Source organism: Physeter macrocephalus, chromosome 4, assembly GCF_002837175.3.
Source record: "Physeter macrocephalus isolate SW-GA chromosome 4, ASM283717v5, whole genome shotgun sequence".
NCBI classification, from domain to species: domain Eukaryota; kingdom Metazoa; phylum Chordata; class Mammalia; order Artiodactyla; family Physeteridae; genus Physeter; species Physeter macrocephalus.
In genome coordinates this window covers 87,573,894-87,589,730 of record NC_041217.1, presented here as the reverse complement: position 1 = coordinate 87,589,730, position 15,837 = coordinate 87,573,894, and the positions used below count along the sequence as shown (strand labels likewise).

Below are 15,837 nucleotides of genomic sequence, written 5' to 3'. Positions count from 1 at the left end.
TCCTTCCCCCTTTCAGGTAATCTCTGTCTAGTGGTGAGAGACATTTTTAGAGACGGTTCAAATTCAACAACTATTTACTGAATGTCTATTATGTTGCAGCCACTGTGGAGGGCACCATCAAACACAATATGGCACAGTGGGCTGGAGTACTGGCCCTGGATCCAGGCCTCCCAGGTGCGTACCTGAATCTTGCTACCTACTAGCTGTGTGACCTTTGGTAAGTTACTTTATCTCTGCAAGCCCCAGTTTTATTAATTGCAAAATGGGGATAAGAATAACATATACCTCATAGGGTTGCATAAGGATTAAAATGAGTTAATATATGTAGAGTGCTTAGAACAGGGCCTGGTATGTGGAAAGCACCATAGACATGTTACTGCTTATTATTAGCATTTTTATTAATAAATCCTGCAGCATCTTCCAAACAGTTGTGAAGTAGGTATTATTCCCTTCATTTTACAGATGCCTTTATGAGGAAACTGAAGTTCAGAAGAGTTAGTAGTTCCCAGACCTAGGACTGGAAACCAGATCTCGTGCTCCTCCTCCTCCCCAACAGCTCCTGCCATTCTGAGGAGACAAGAAATCAGGAAATTTGCATAAACAACCTTAAAACTGGGGCACTATCCCAGAGCTCAGCAGGACCCTGGGAAAGGGAGACAGAGGATTTAGAGTCCCTGGATAACAGTCCTTGAAAGGGGAGAAGGGTGTGGAGAAGAGAGGAAAGGAGCTGGAGACCACTCAGAAGACGGAGTGTTGAGTGGGTGAGGCTCCCGCATCTCTCATGCTCCTGCTTCCTTGCAGTCACCAAGGTGGACCCGGAGCTGCCTCCTGAGCCCTCAGTCCCCGGCCTTGAGGGCTGGCAAGAGCCTGCCCGAGAGGCTCCAGCAGGAGGCGCTCTCTCCCCACCCCAACCCGCACACACAAAATTGGGAAGCCTGGGCCTGGGCTCGCCATCCCAGGGTCACTGGACTAGGATGGGGGATGGGCCTGTGACAGGAGGTGCCCTGGGTGTCCTCTTTCGGCCCCATGGAGTCCTCCCCCATCCCCCCGTCATCAGGGAACTCTTCCACTCTGGGGAGGGTCCCTCAAACCCCAGGTCCCTCTACTGCCAGTGGGGTCCCGGAGGTAGGGCTGCGGGACGTGGCTTCAGAATCTGTGGCCCTCTTCTTCATGCTCCTGCTGGACTTGACCGCTGTGGCTGGCAATGCTGCTGTGATGGCTGTTATCGCCAAGACACCCGCCCTTCGAAAATTTGTCTTTGTCTTCCACCTCTGCCTGGTGGACCTGCTGGCTGCCCTGACCCTCATGCCCCTGGCCATGATCTCCAGCTCCGCCCTCTTTGACCATGACCTCTTTGGGGAGGTTGCCTGCCGCCTCTACTTGTTCCTGAGCATATGCTTTGTTAGCCTGGCCATTCTCTCGGTGTCGGCCATCAACGTGGAGCGCTACTATTATGTGGTCCATCCCATGCGCTACGAGGTGCGCATGACGCTGGGGCTGGTGGCCTCTGTTCTGGTGGGTGTGTGGGTAAAGGCCTTGGCCATGGCTTCTGTGCCAGTGTTGGGAAGGGTCTCCCTGGAGGAGGGAGCTCCCAGTGTTCCCCCAGGCTGCTCACTCCAATGGAGCCACAGTGCCTACTGCCAGCTTTTTGTGGTGGTCTTTGCTGTCCTTTACTTCTTGTTGCCCCTGCTCCTCATCCTAGTGGTCTACTGCAGCATGTTCCGAGTAGCCCGAGTGGCTGCCATGCAGCACGGACCGCTGCCCACGTGGATGGAGACCCCCCGGCAACGCTCCGAGTCTCTCAGCAGCCGCTCCACCATGGTCACCAGCTCGGGGGCCCCCCAGACCACCCCGCACCGGACGTTTGGGGGAGGGAAGGCAGCAGTGGTCCTCCTGGCTGTAGGGGGACAGTTCCTGCTCTGTTGGTTGCCCTACTTTTCTTTTCACCTCTACGTCGCCCTGAGTGCTCAGCCCATTTTGACTGGGCAGGTGGAGAATGTGGTGACTTGGATTGGCTACTTCTGCTTCACTTCCAACCCTTTCTTCTATGGATGTCTCAATCGGCAGATCCGGGGGGAGCTCAGCAAGCAGTTTGTCTGCTTCTTCAAGCAGGCGCCGGAGGAGGAGCTGAGGCTGCCTAGCCGGGAGGGCTCCATTGAGGAGAACTTCCTGCAGTTTCTTCAGGGCACTGGCTGTCCCACGGAGTCCTGGGTTTCCCGACCTATACCCAGCCCCAAGCAGGAGCCACCTGCTGTTGACTTTCGAATCCCCGGCCAGATAGCTGAGGAGACCTCTGAGTTCCTGGAGCAACAACTCACCAGCGACATCATCATGTCGGACAGCTACCTCCGTCCTAACCCCTCACCACGACTGGAGTCCTGATGGGCTGCTGGACACTTGGAGGGAGATGGGGCTGGGGGCCGGTTATGACCGCAAGGAACTCCTTGTGGGATCACCTTTTCCCAGCTAGCTGGGGCTGGGGGTCTCTGCACACAGCTTTCGCTTAGTGTTTTCTGGGTCAGGAACAGAGCCAACTGGATGGATATGTGGCAAAAGCCTTGGACATGGCTGTGAGCCTTGACTACTGGGGGAGGGAACCTGGTGTGATGGTGACGAGAGTAAAGGGTCAAGAAGGTGAGATGATGCCTCTCAACCAATGAACTTTCCATGACTCAGGAAGCAGGGAAACTCTAAGGGTAGGAGTTGGAAGATATAGGGCAGCAGACCAGGCTTGGAGTTATTCTGGTGACCCTTTAGAATCTTTCATTTTTCAGTGTAATTGTCCAGGGCATAAATTGCACTCAAGCAAGGTAAGAAAATGACCCATGTCTTCTCATTTCCTTGCTAGGTTTAAAAACAACTAAATTACAGCCAAGTGTTTCCTTTGAGTTAATAGATTTTTTTTTCTAGTTTTAAACCTGAGGTTTCCTTAAAGTGAGAGGACCAGCTGGGTATATTCCTTTCTTGAGTTTGGCCAAGCAAGGGGAAATAGCAATCAGGGCACACAGAGTAGAAGAGAGGAAAGCTGACTGCAGCTCTCTCTCTCTCCCATCCTCCAGGAACAGCGGTTCTGTTGTATTTTTCAGTTTCTCTTTTGGACATGGGAGATCAAGTTTGGGGCTTGATCTTAGCAGAGGCAAGAATAAAGCAGGATGGTTTTTCTCTTTGTCTTTTAGGATGAAGAAGTGGAAAGCCTGGGGGTTGGATGGCTAAAGGTGGGGGTTAGCACTTGAATCGCTAAGGTGGTTGGATACAGAGAGGCCTGTAATAACCCAGACCAATAATACTGTAAATCTTTTTTTTCCAGGGCTGGCCTCCCTGATCTCTCTCCTCATGGCAGTGACCCATCGCCAGCCCTCTGGACAATCGGGTACAAGAGACTAAGGTTGGGAATGGGAAAGGTGGGGTTTCCATGGTTCATTAAATGCCTCCCTACTCCCATTCATCGCTCTCAAAATTAGCTTCAGTGACAAAGACTTAAATCTCTCTCCCATCTGCAGCCCTGGGTTGGAGAGGGGGCACGGGAGTTGGGCTCAGCTGTTCACTGACTGAGACTGTAGGAACTGTGTTGGGTGGTCTTGGTGGTGGTATATTCAAGGGAGGGGGAATAATCGCAAACTGGACAGGACACCCATATGGGACTACCCGTCCGTCCACTTCCCTCTATTCAATCAGGTCACATTAGAGAGTTGAGGCAGGACCACATGGTGGTGTGATCTGTATTTGAACAAATTCCTGGCTTAACTGAGCATCAAAGAGGAAGATGGTTTGGTGGGAGTGGGATAGTTTCCCCTCTGAACAGTTAATAAATAATTTTTATTATAAAAAGTTATGCTGATATCAACATTGACTCCTTCAGTTCAACTCAGTGCATGATAGTTGAATACCCTATTATCTGGGACTCACACAGAGGATTTGGAGTCACTGCATTCAAGGAGTTCACAGTCTAATTTGATCAGGTACCTTGTATTTTGACAGAGCATTTACATATGGTAAAGCACTATGGAATGTGTTAAGAGAAATATATTGAGGAATATGTTCATGGTTCTAACTTCTGAGAGTTCAGCCTATTGCAGCAAGATGCCTATATGGAGGCTTCCTGCAGATTGAAAAGTCTGGGGGCTGTAGATGAAACTCTAGTTGAAGAAAATAATTTATTATATGAAACTGGGCAGCTTCTCCTCCTCAGATCTAGGAAATTTTCCAGGTTTCTGTCTTCCTACCACTAGACTTACTCTAGTCCAGTGCTTACTACATTGAGGAAATCCCTTAGATAATATATACACCGAGGAGAGTCTTTTGCGATTGAAATGCATGTTCTCCTCCTCTCTCTCCTCCTTTTAAAGATAAATTCATAAGGGAGGAATCTCATTCCTATTTGGGGGGAAAACTTTTTCCGAACACCATTGATGAGCTAGCCGACCCTAAACATTGCCAGCAGGTGGCAGTGTGAGTCCAGTGGAGCTAGGAAAGATGAGTGCAGGTGGGGAGGGCGGGAGTGGGGGGGGGGACATTAAACACTGCCTGGCAGCCATTTTGTTAACTTATTTTGCCTTTTTGTTTGACTTTGCCCTCCAACTCTTCCTTCACATACATCAAAGGGGAAAATCTTAAGTACAAGAATATGGCTAATTCAGGCTGAAGTTTCCTGACACTGTGATCTCACTGGTGTTTATTACAGAATTTGACATATGCTGGTTCATTTGCCATTTATTTTTCCCGGAGTGGATCATGAAGGAAATAAAATTTTCTCTTCTAGTATGCTGAGAACTTTCCCAACAATTTGTCATGACCACCTTCCAGGGGTTTTCTAATCACCAGGATCACTTGGTAAAGTTCCATATGTAATTCTTAGCTGTGAAAGCCATTCCTGGACAAAATCTGACCTCTAAATCCACTGAAGAAATCAACAGGTTGAGAAAACCGTGCTCTCAAGTTATTTTTTTCCCGCACCCTGGTGGTGTTGGGGTAACTCTCAATCCTAGATGAAAACCTTCTGTTGTCAGGTCTCCCAGGTAACATCTTATAGTAGCATGGTAGAAAAGGAGTGAATTTGGAGTCAGATCTACTTACTCACTGTGTGAACTTGGGAAAGATGCTTAATTTCTCTGAGCCTATTTCCTCATCTGTAAAAATGGGGATAATATTAACCTACCTCACAGGGTTGTTGTGAGGAATAAAAGAGATGACACATGGAAGCACCTAGCCATACCTGGCAAATAGGTACTCAATAAATATTGGCTTTTCTTCCCTTTCCTCTTGCCCTTTTCCCCCATAAGTATTGATTATGGGAAAGCAGTCCCTTTTATTCTAACGGTCACTTGGAAAAGAGTAGGAGACTTCGAACTTTGAAGAACTGGCAATAATAAATTATGGTGGATGAGGCTGTTTAAGGTGGCTCTCAAGAAATTCCTCTAATGATCATCAATCACCATATAGACCTTTCTGTTTGGACCGTATATTCTAAGGTTTAGGTTCTATTGGGGAGATAATATTTAATCGTAGGGAAAGGTTTTGGGGGCTACAAGAGTTCCCCTCCCTAGAATATATGGTGAGAGTATTTGTGGGGCTATTTGGAAGTAAAGGTAATTTAGGGCTACTTTCACCGTAGTATCCAGGATTATGAGTAAAAAGACTATCAGTCTGGGGCTTTTATAGGGGATTTATCAACTTTCAGGTGATGCTATGGCTGAGAGGCAAATTTTACCAGAACTTCCCTTTTCATGTGGTACAACAGGTAATTTTAATAGGAGATTCACAGGAGGCACTGGTTTGTTTTAGGGTGTGGAGCTTTGGTTGACTAATCCTGGTAGAAGTCCTAAGCCCTTAACGCAGGACGATATGTGAGCGCTAAAACTGGCTTATGTTGGGGAAAGACAGCATGGAAATTTTATGGAGAAACTACACTCTTACCTTTCAAGTAAAGTAAGATCTGTTAGCGATTTCAAGTGACCCTTTACCAACGTAGTAGCTGGGCAACTCTCAAGTTCACTGGGTACATTTTGAGAGCAGGAGGCGGTGGGCCAGAGGAGAGGGCAGAAAGGGATTGATAAAGTCCCAGGCATGGTCGGTCTTACTAATTTCAGATGTGGAGCGTGGCCAGGGCCCAGACTCTGTAATTCTTATCCTATAGATCTGGCTGAGACAACTCCGGCCGAGAAGGTGTCCTACACTTGGGCAGAGGCCCCGGATCTCCACAGCCAGAGTCCAACTGGGTTTTCTGGCCAGTGAGAAATTCCCAGCAGAGATTTCCGTGTGGGCTGCGGCCTTTTATTTGGGAATTCCCATCCCCCACGTCAATCTGAAGCCGCCTGTGTGACCTCGGGACGGTGTTTTGAGCCGGAGAAGCCAGTCCCTGGTTTTTCCACACTTATCCAAATAAGGCTGCCGAAAAGGTGAAAGGGGACTAAGGTCGAGCGGCGCCCAGCGAGCTCGACAGGGTAGCCCTACACCACGGAACGGCCACTTGACCTGCTCGTTCCTCTCTTCGCTCTCCCGCTCCCAGTTGTTCCTCCCTTACCCTTGCTAGACAGGGCCGAGAAGTAACGGCCGCGGGCGTTGCCGGAAGTGTCGTAAAACGCCGGATATCCGGTTCCTCTGGGCGCTCAGGGAGCTGACGGAGAGGGCCGCCGCCCAACAGTAGACGCTGTGTCCGCCGGCCCAGCCGCAGTCTTCGCGGTGTGTGAGTGAGCCCGGGCCTGGTCCCCTTTCCCTCCGCCGCCATGGGCTGCACTTTGAGCGCCGAAGACAAGGCGGCGGTGGAGCGAAGCAAGATGATCGACCGCAACTTGCGGGAGGATGGGGAGAAAGCGGCCAAAGAAGTGAAGCTGCTGCTACTCGGTGAGGGGCTGGGGGCGGGGCTGGCGGGGTGTTCCCGAGGGCCCAGGCACTTGGGAGTCCTGGGCGGGGAGTCAGGCCGGGCGGGAGGAGAGGACCCCGAAGAATCTGGAGGGCGTGACGGACGTGGGGCGCGGTATGGGGGGTTGGTGGCTGAGGCCGGAGGGCGTGATGAGGGGGTGGGGTTTTGGGGTGGTAGGAATTAGGCTGGAGGGTGTGCCTCCATGCTGGAATTGGATTCAGCGAAGAGAGCTTGGAAGTGTGGTCCAGTAGGACATTGAGACTGTATTAGGAATATGGGAAAAGTTCATAAAGGAAGAGCTGATGTTAGGGAAGGTTTTGCAAGGGAGGAGTTGGAGTGAGTTGGTAGCGAGGATGGGAGAGTGTGTTGGGCTTGTATAATAGCTTGTGCGATTGGAGCGTGGTGGTACTTTATGACAGGTTAGAGTTAGGAGGCTTGAATAATTAATATAAATAGAGAGGGGGGCAGGGACAGAGTGGTCACTTAGGACCTTGTCATTTATTAGAGAGTGGGCATTTTGAACTATCGGTAAGGTGGAGGAATTCTGGCTTATCCAGGAACAGGAAGGTGTGTGGTTGAGATAAATGACAAGTTCTCAGGTATAAAGGAAAAGAGTTTGGGTGCAGAAGCTGTGTGTACTTATCCACCTTTTTCTATTATTTTTATTCTCTTAAGGTTTTATAACTTCTTTCCTTGTTTTTATGAAGTGGGAGGTTGTGTGAGCTGAGGAGATTTAAGGACTTGCTGGTCTGAGGTTTGTGGCATAAGATGTGATGATAATAGATTACACAGTGGGAGTTGCTGAATAGTTGCTAGGGATGATGTGTACAGTGGGACTGCAGTTATCTTAGGATAAGGTAAATATTGGACATATTTACTGTAAAAGGTGTGACAGTGACAGATTTCTGGTGAGCTCTTATTTATTTATTTATTTTTTAAAAATATTGGCTTCAGGAATTACTTTTATTTTACCTGACATTTGTTTTAAGTAGCTTTTATGTACAGTCAGATGCATTTTACTCAGCATGGTTAATTTTACAATTTTTGAGAGACTGGTTTCTAGATGCTCAGTAAATCACATAAAGTACCCTGGCATCAGCTTACCAAAAGATCAAGCTACATTTCTTCACCTTTAGTGTTTTCTAGGGATCTGTTAGGGAAGACTAAATAAGAGTAATGGTTTCTGTAAGCAATAGAACTTTACTTTTTAAAACTTTACTTTTTAAAACAAGTGATTTTTGGGAAAAAGAAGTTGCTTTAGGAGAAGTGCCAAATTTTTATGGTGTAAAGCTCCAGAGGACACAATGCACCACCATAACCCAGGGTTTATTTTGTACTCCAGGGTGTTCTGGGTGGCCATGGTAGTCTTTTCATGTTAACATGTTTGATGGTTTGTAGATTGCAGAAGCCCTGGTAACAGCTTTTTGGATAAAGAGGGAAAGTTATGCATTGGCGCTTGAGCTTTCAGTTTGAATACCCGATCTTACAGAACATATGAAATAAAATTGAAATTCCAGACTGCCACTCTCCATATAACAGTATCATTTGTGAATGAGTGTGGTCCCTGGTACATAGCAGGTGCTTCTTAAATATATACTGTTAACCAGCATGTGCCAGCTAATGTTGGACATTGCTCCTTGGGGCCTTTCAGATGTTTGATATAAACCATAATACTCAAGGCATTAGCATTGTCTCTATTGATCGATTAGTTATGAAAGTAAAGGTGTATTTTCATCTTCTGTGGTTATTTTGATTTACATTCATCATTAGAGATCCCCTCAGGACATTAGCCTATTGTGATACAGGACTTTATAAATAGTGCATTTAATTAAAAACAAAATTAAACACATGATCACTTAGGGAACTTCAAAAGCAGTAAGTAAAAACATTTGCTTTTACTTTTCATCAATTTCATTGTTTTAAGTAAGATTTTTTTATATTCTTGAGCAAGTTAAATCAACAAATTCAAACAGGTGGCAGAGAGAGATGTTCTTGCTTGAACCATAACATAACACACTTATGAAATTAAATTTATCTTCCTTGCTATTTCTGTAAGCCAAATGCACCCATCACTGTATACAAATAATTTTCTTTTTGCTGTAGAATACCTCCTTTGGTGTACATGCAAGTTATTTTTACTTCATCCCTGTAAAACTATCAAACTTGGTCTAAGTTGAGATCTATTTACTTACTTTTGGGTTTCCTGGCACATAATAGGTGTTCTTTAAATATTACTGTATTTCCTTCCTTGCGGGGATGTAATTTAGCATAGTGATTAACAACATAGGCTCTGAAGTCAGACTGTTTCAAATTCTAATTTCCAATTACCAACTATAACCTTGGAAGGTTGTTTACTCAATTTCTCTCTGCCTCAGTTTCCTCATCTTTAAAATGGAGAAAACAGAGGTACTTCATAGGATTGCTCTGAGGATTAAATATGATAATAATGTGAAGTAGAACACAGTCTGGCACAAAATATTAGTGTAATGAATATTAGCCATCATTGTTATTATTATATCAAAATGAATGTTACAGATTAAAGGTACTATAGAAATTCAGATTAGTTAAGGAAGAATGCAGTATTATAATTCTTTGGTTACCTTTGGTTTAAATTTCTTTTAGGTGTGTTATGGGAAGCTCTTGATATACCAAATTAGTGTTTAATCATAATATTCTACAGAAAAACAAAATTATGTTATGCAGGGCTTCCTAACCAGAGTGTAGTGCATAGGAAGGCATACAGTGTGCTGTTTGCAAATGTTTTATGGTTTTGAAATTTTAAATCATTTTTATGATTTTATGATTTTTAAATCATAAAATTTTTATGATTAACTTTTCAAAATTTTACAGCAGTTGGAATGATATTTGAACATTTTTGGTATGATTCCATCAGTAAACTCTGAATTTGGCAATTGAAAATATTGCTTTGGAAGGTTTATACCAACTAGTATTTAATATCATCTGTAATATTTTGTATTTTATTTTTCATGTCATAATTTTATAATATAAAGAAAATATGTATTATTTTCACCAAGTCCCTCCAGCTTACCTCAGTAAGCTTTACAAGTATTACCATTTTCAGCATGCGACATGATGTGACCAAAGTTGGGAATCACTGGGATAATGCATAATAGTACTGCTTTTGGAGTCTCATAAAACTGAATTCAATTCCCACCTCCATTTACTAGCTGTGAGACCCAGAGCATGTAACTTAAACATATGAGTCTTAATTTTCACATATATAAAGTGGGGATGTGATGCTTATTTCAGAAGATCAAATGAGATAATGTATGTAAAATACTTAGCAGATAAATATTCACTAATTGGTGACTTCTGTCATTACAATGATATTTGGAAAACTTATCATTTTAGCTACTTTTTTCAAGGGTGTTTCAGACAGATATTTGATTATTTTTCAAATATTAATGTACCCTTTTCGAAGATCTTCAAGGAATTTTAATATAACTGTTTTGTGGTAAAAGGAATTAGACATTATCATTTAGTTTTGTAAGTTATTGAATGATCTAGTCCTGTGCTATCTCTATCTATCCATTTCTTGATAGTTCCCCTTAGCAAATCGAGAAAACATTGTTATACAAAATGAGGTTAATGCTTTGTTCTTTAGGATTTTGCGTAGTGGTATGGCAGAATTAAGTTGCATGCAGAGGATTGGAATCATCTAATTCACTTAAACCCTATATTTTATATTTGATTTACATTTCAATATCTGCATGTTACTGGCTGAATATGTTATTGAAAATCAGACTGTCCTTTGATAAATATGCTATTATATTGTCATAAGATGATATTCTTTATAATGTTTGCTATTTATTTGGCTTGAGATTCCTGGACAGTTATTAGATTTCTTGTGGGGATGCATCTCGTGCCTGGACAAAAGAAACTGGCATAAAAAATAGAAATTCACAGTGCAAAAATAGGTTTGTTTCTTATAAGCACTTATTATTCTTTGTGTCTTTTATTTGCATTCATCACTTCTGCAGTCTCAAAGTGTGGTATCCTTTTCAGGAATTATAGTATTGTAACCTTGCCTGAGTATGCTAATTATGTAGTAAGTACAGGGATGACCATAGAGTTGGGTGCTTAGTACGTAGTAGATTTGACAGGACATGTAACTTTTTAATCAGGGCTGCAACGGTGTTTCTTTAAAGATTTTAGCCTGTTGACTGTATTTGCACTATTACAAAAAGTCTTTTCGTTTTGGAGCAGTGGTCTCTGATAAAAGTAGTACGTTGTTTTAGAGAAGTTAGGTAGAACCTCAAGCACTGTGCTCTTTATCCCTCCCCGGTGGTGCTGAGCTGCTTCATCCTCTAGTTGCTTGGAAAGGAAAAGGGAGTGGATGAGTCTCTACAGATATTTCCTCTTTTTTCTGAACCCTGTCTCTTCTTTCACAGTTTCTTCCACATCATGCCTTTTTTAAAAAAAAAAAAAACAACCTGGGGTGTGTGTACCCCTTAGGGCTTCAGAAGATCCATGAACTTTCTAAAATTTTTAGCAAAATTTGTGGTTACATGTGTTTTTCTGGAGAGAAGAGCCATATTTTTCATCAAGTTCTTCTTCCATGGTACTGCCTAACCTCCTTAAAGTCCCTCATCTTTGGACCAGGAAAATCAGTAGCTGGGCAAAAATGGAACATTCAGAATGAAAAAGAAAAAACCTAGACGTCGTGAAAAGTCTTTTACGTCTTTTCTCTAAAAGTTTTTTCCTTGGAATTTTTGAGAAAACTGTTTTCTGTACTTGAGATGGCTCTTCTTTCTCCAGTTCCCCCAGTGACACTTGCCTCAAGTCAATATATCCAGTACAGAACTTGCCTCCCCTCCTCACTTCTCTCCCCCAAATCCACCTGTTGTGAACTTTTCTGTTCCGGCATTGTCATTCTCAAAATCATCTACACTGAAAACTGAACTCGTTTTTTTAACTCCTGGCTTGCTCTCATCCATATAACCAGTCAGTTGCCAAGTTCTATGACTCAGTTGTTACCAGATTTTTGTATTTCATGGGCCAGTAAAATTAATTTTTTTGTTGTTGACTGACTTAGGATTCTGACATTTTATTTTTGTTAGTAAATACATTTTAAAAATATCCCAAGGTCCATCTATTATTATTTCTATTTTAGTTCCCTTTCCTCCATGAAACCTTTTTGATGTTCTGAATTGGATATGATCTGTCCCTCTTTTTGAAACCTCATAGTACATTTTATGCTCACTGTTTACCATATATTATGGTTAGTTGTATACTTAGCAGCTCCTCACTATATATGGTCCTTGAGGGCCAAGAGAACTAGGTATTTCTTATCTTTATATCTGCTGCAGCACTTAAGATAATGCTAAGGTGTTTTGCCTGAAAGGAATAGAAATTCATACTTCTTCCAGTCAAGGAAGCTTTGTTGAAAGGACACAGTAGGTACCTTCATAGGTATCAGACAAGGGTAGATAAGAAATGCAATACAACCAGGTTGCATGCACATGGAATGTAATACATGTCCCCTCCCCCCATTTCTTCTAGAGTAGACTGGTCACTTGCTCTGCTTTGTTGGTAAGTCACCTCTTCAGAACAGCTTTCTCTGCTCACAGGACTTCTTTGCCCCTACTCCCCTTCCCCCAGTCTTCAACTTTGACTTACTCTCATACCTCTGTCTCTCACACTGCCTAACCTGGTAGGTAGTTCAGGCACTTCATGTCATCTGACTCAGGTTCCCAGGATTCGCATTCCAGGTTCCTGGGAAAGAATATCAGATTGGCCCTTCCTTGTCAGCTGCCTACCGCAGTCTAGTCATCTGTGGTGGGAATATGGCAGGGCTGTGGGGTATCATGAGTTTCATAAGGCTGACCCTTTCAGGGACTAGGTGGGTCAAGTTCTCAATTAAAAAGGCATGGCTAGAAAGTTAATGTTTAATAGATGACAGTGCCTACCACCTAGTAGACACTCACTGAATATAAGTTGAAAATAATGGAATGAGATGGAAATATTGAAGAACTACACATATCATTGCTTTAGTTTTTCTTTAATTCACAAGAGCATGCCTGCTAATTCTCAATATTAAATTGTCATTTTGTATGGTTGGGAGATGTAATTAAATTCAACTTGAGGTAAGTACAGGATTTTAAACTCCCATTATCAATGCATCCAACTCAGAATAGTTAATGTCACCTGATTTTAATAACCTTCGATTTTAATTCAGGAGTTAATTTTCTTAAATGCATATAATCAGTTCAGGGTCTATGCTTCATTGTCCCTGCTTTTTTTCCGGTTAATTTTCCCCCCTGTTATTTTTATGAGCACCAGAAAATTGTCCAGAGCTAAGGGAAGAGGTAAAATGGACCATTTTGCTCCTTGTTAATAACCTTGCTTAGAGGTTTTTGTTAGGGAGTAGGTAAAAACATTTGGCAAAGAGATTGCTCATAGCTTTTAGTTATCCATGCTGTGTCTTCTCCTGTTTAGTTTAGTTTAGTTTTATTGCGGGGTGGGGCTTGTCAGGGGAAATAGGGAGGAAGAGATGCTTTAAGTATTCAAGAGCTAGAATATTAGCAGTAAAGACCAAAAAATTTAAACGTGGGTCTCATAAGAATTGTCTAGAGCAGTGGACACTAAATTTGTTCCGATTACTGAAATTTGTTTTAAAATTTGTTTTGTAGTCAACAGAATACCGTAGACTAGCACTAATAAAACCCATCTATTTGAACTAGTAACTCAATTCAGAAATAGGAGATACCATGTAATGTAGGGCAAAGAGCAGAGACTGAAAACTGGGAGAGCAGTCCTAATTTCTGAGCTTCATTTTCCTTTTTTTGTACAATGAGGTCTGACCTCAGGGGTCCATTGTCTGTGAAGTTAATATTATCAACTAGATGGAATATTCTAGCAAGTTATAAAGAGGGCTATTTTTGTGTTGTTATTTCTCTTGTTCTTGAGTTTGATTGAAAGTAGTTTAACTTAATAAACCTGTTTAGGAACATAGTTAAAAACTGAAGTTAAAAACCTGAAAGACATAAATTCACAAAGTACCCATATGTTAATGTTCAAGAGAATATGAAGAAGTTCTTCTAGTATTTGATTTCTCCACCAATTTTAATTATCTTCATTTTGGTGCAATTCTTTATCAGTGCTGAGCAAGTTAGAGTTATCTTTAGGCCTTTATCTATCCAGGCTATCCTTTTACCTCCTTGGTAATCATGTATATCGTTTCTGTAATTCAGGCTGCTTGAACTGAATAACATTGTCTTAGGATCACTGTTTAACTGTTCTAGTTTTGGTGCGATGCTGTATGTAAATGAAATATACTATTTTCGATGTTTTGCTATTAAGTGGTAACAGAAATGAACATATCTGATAAGAACCAAGCAAACAAAAGATACCAAAAAGACCAAATTTGTTTGACTTGTACCTGAATAATGGCCTAGGTGATCTTAGAAGCAGTTTTCAGGAGGGTATAGTCTTTTTTTTTTTTTTCTTCCTTTTTCTTTTCGGCTGTGCCGCATGGCTTGCAGGATCTTAGTTCCCCAACCAGGGATTGAACCCAGGCCCTCGGCAGTGAAAGCACGGAGTCCTAACCACTGGACCGCCAGGGAATTCCCGGATATAGTCTTTAGACATGAATTTCCTTTGATTTCTAAGTTAGACTTGGAAGGTGCTTAAAATTTAAGACTGTTAAGGATTAGCTGAGATGTTATTGTATACATTGATCCATTACTATTTTGCTGCTATAGTCATCAGTCTAATTCTCGGATGGGTAGATGTTTTAACATTCATACAAAAGTCTTAGTTTTTGGATGATGTTAGTATTTTACATCTCAAAAAGTTTTTGTTGCTTAACTTAAAAGTAGATAGTATTCTAAATTTTTTCTAGCTGCTCATGTAAATCAACAGCTGGCATGTCAGGCATCTCTCACCAGGATTAAAATATACACTATTTGTATGTTTAAATTGTTCTTGTATCTCTTGCTTTTATTCATGTGGCCTGCTGTTAACAGTTATTACACTGGTGATTTAGGGACCATTTAAATCAGACCTCTTTAAAATTAGCAAGGTAGCTGGATTCTTGTCATATTGTAATTAATCTTCCTGTAGTTGATTGTGCAACCTATTTACACTGGGTCAAATACTCAAAATTTCCTTTATCCTTTCAAGTTGGATTTGAAAACTAAAATAGTATTCCGTTGAATTCTAAGAACTAACGAAAATGTTACATTGTATTTGGATTTCTGTTTTAGCCATGTATTGATATCCCTAGTTTTTATGTTTTTATTTAATGGATAGTGTTGTATATTATGCTATGATCTTGGAACTTACCAGTATGATTTTAGAATCATTAAGTTTAAAATATTTTAAAATCAGTTGAGAAACAGCAAAACTCCTCTTTAGTCACTGCTCTTGAGCTAATGTGGAAATGAATTTTGCCCAGGACCTTGGAAGTTATATTTTACAAGTTACTATAAATTATAGAAGGATTGCTTTAGAATGAGATACCTTTAATAGAACATTTCTCCCTCTATCTCCTGCAGTTAGAACATGGGAATCATTAACTTCAAAACAGGGCTCTGTTTGAAGTAATGATATAAATACTGTAATGATTTATGTAGAGAATGTAGTTCTGATGTATGGGATATGATAGCACAGTCTTAACTTTTCTATGCAGGTTATTTCAATATTGAGTTATGTATTTCTGAAAATAAAAATTGAACTACTTCAGTTTAATGATGTAAATCTTTTCACCATTTTGCAACATTAATAAATCCTGACATTTTGGTTCATTTCAGATTATTAAAAATAATTTCCTTCCTTTCTCTACTTCTAAGAAGAGAAGTATATTTCTTATTCTTTTATTTTTGTTATTGTTGCAATTAAAATCCACATTCATGTTCTCACTGGTATTTGTAGTTCTTTCAACTTTTTCTAGACTACTTAAAAGTTTTTTAGTAAGCTTTTTGTTTTGGAATAATTTTAGATTTGTAGGAAAGCCT

At 41.7% G+C, this 15,837-nt stretch overlaps 2 protein-coding genes across 2 annotated transcripts in view; both read left to right on the top strand.

Moving 5' to 3' along the window:
* The first annotated feature begins 621 nt into the window (after positions 1-621).
* On the top strand, positions 622-2,382 carry GPR61 (G protein-coupled receptor 61). The gene has a single exon (XM_007131047.3). The coding sequence runs from the start codon at positions 1,027-1,029 to the stop codon at positions 2,380-2,382; it is 1,356 nt and encodes a 451-aa protein (XP_007131109.2). The 5' UTR covers positions 622-1,026.
* A 4,205-nt stretch (positions 2,383-6,587) lies between these two features.
* Positions 6,588-15,837, top strand: part of GNAI3 (G protein subunit alpha i3) — a 37,719-nt gene continuing 28,469 nt past the window's right edge. Inside the window, exon 1 of the mRNA XM_007106474.4 lies at positions 6,588-6,840. Within this exon, the coding sequence (XP_007106536.1) occupies positions 6,723-6,840 (118 nt within the window). The 5' untranslated portion in view covers positions 6,588-6,722. The remainder of the gene's footprint in view (positions 6,841-15,837) is intronic.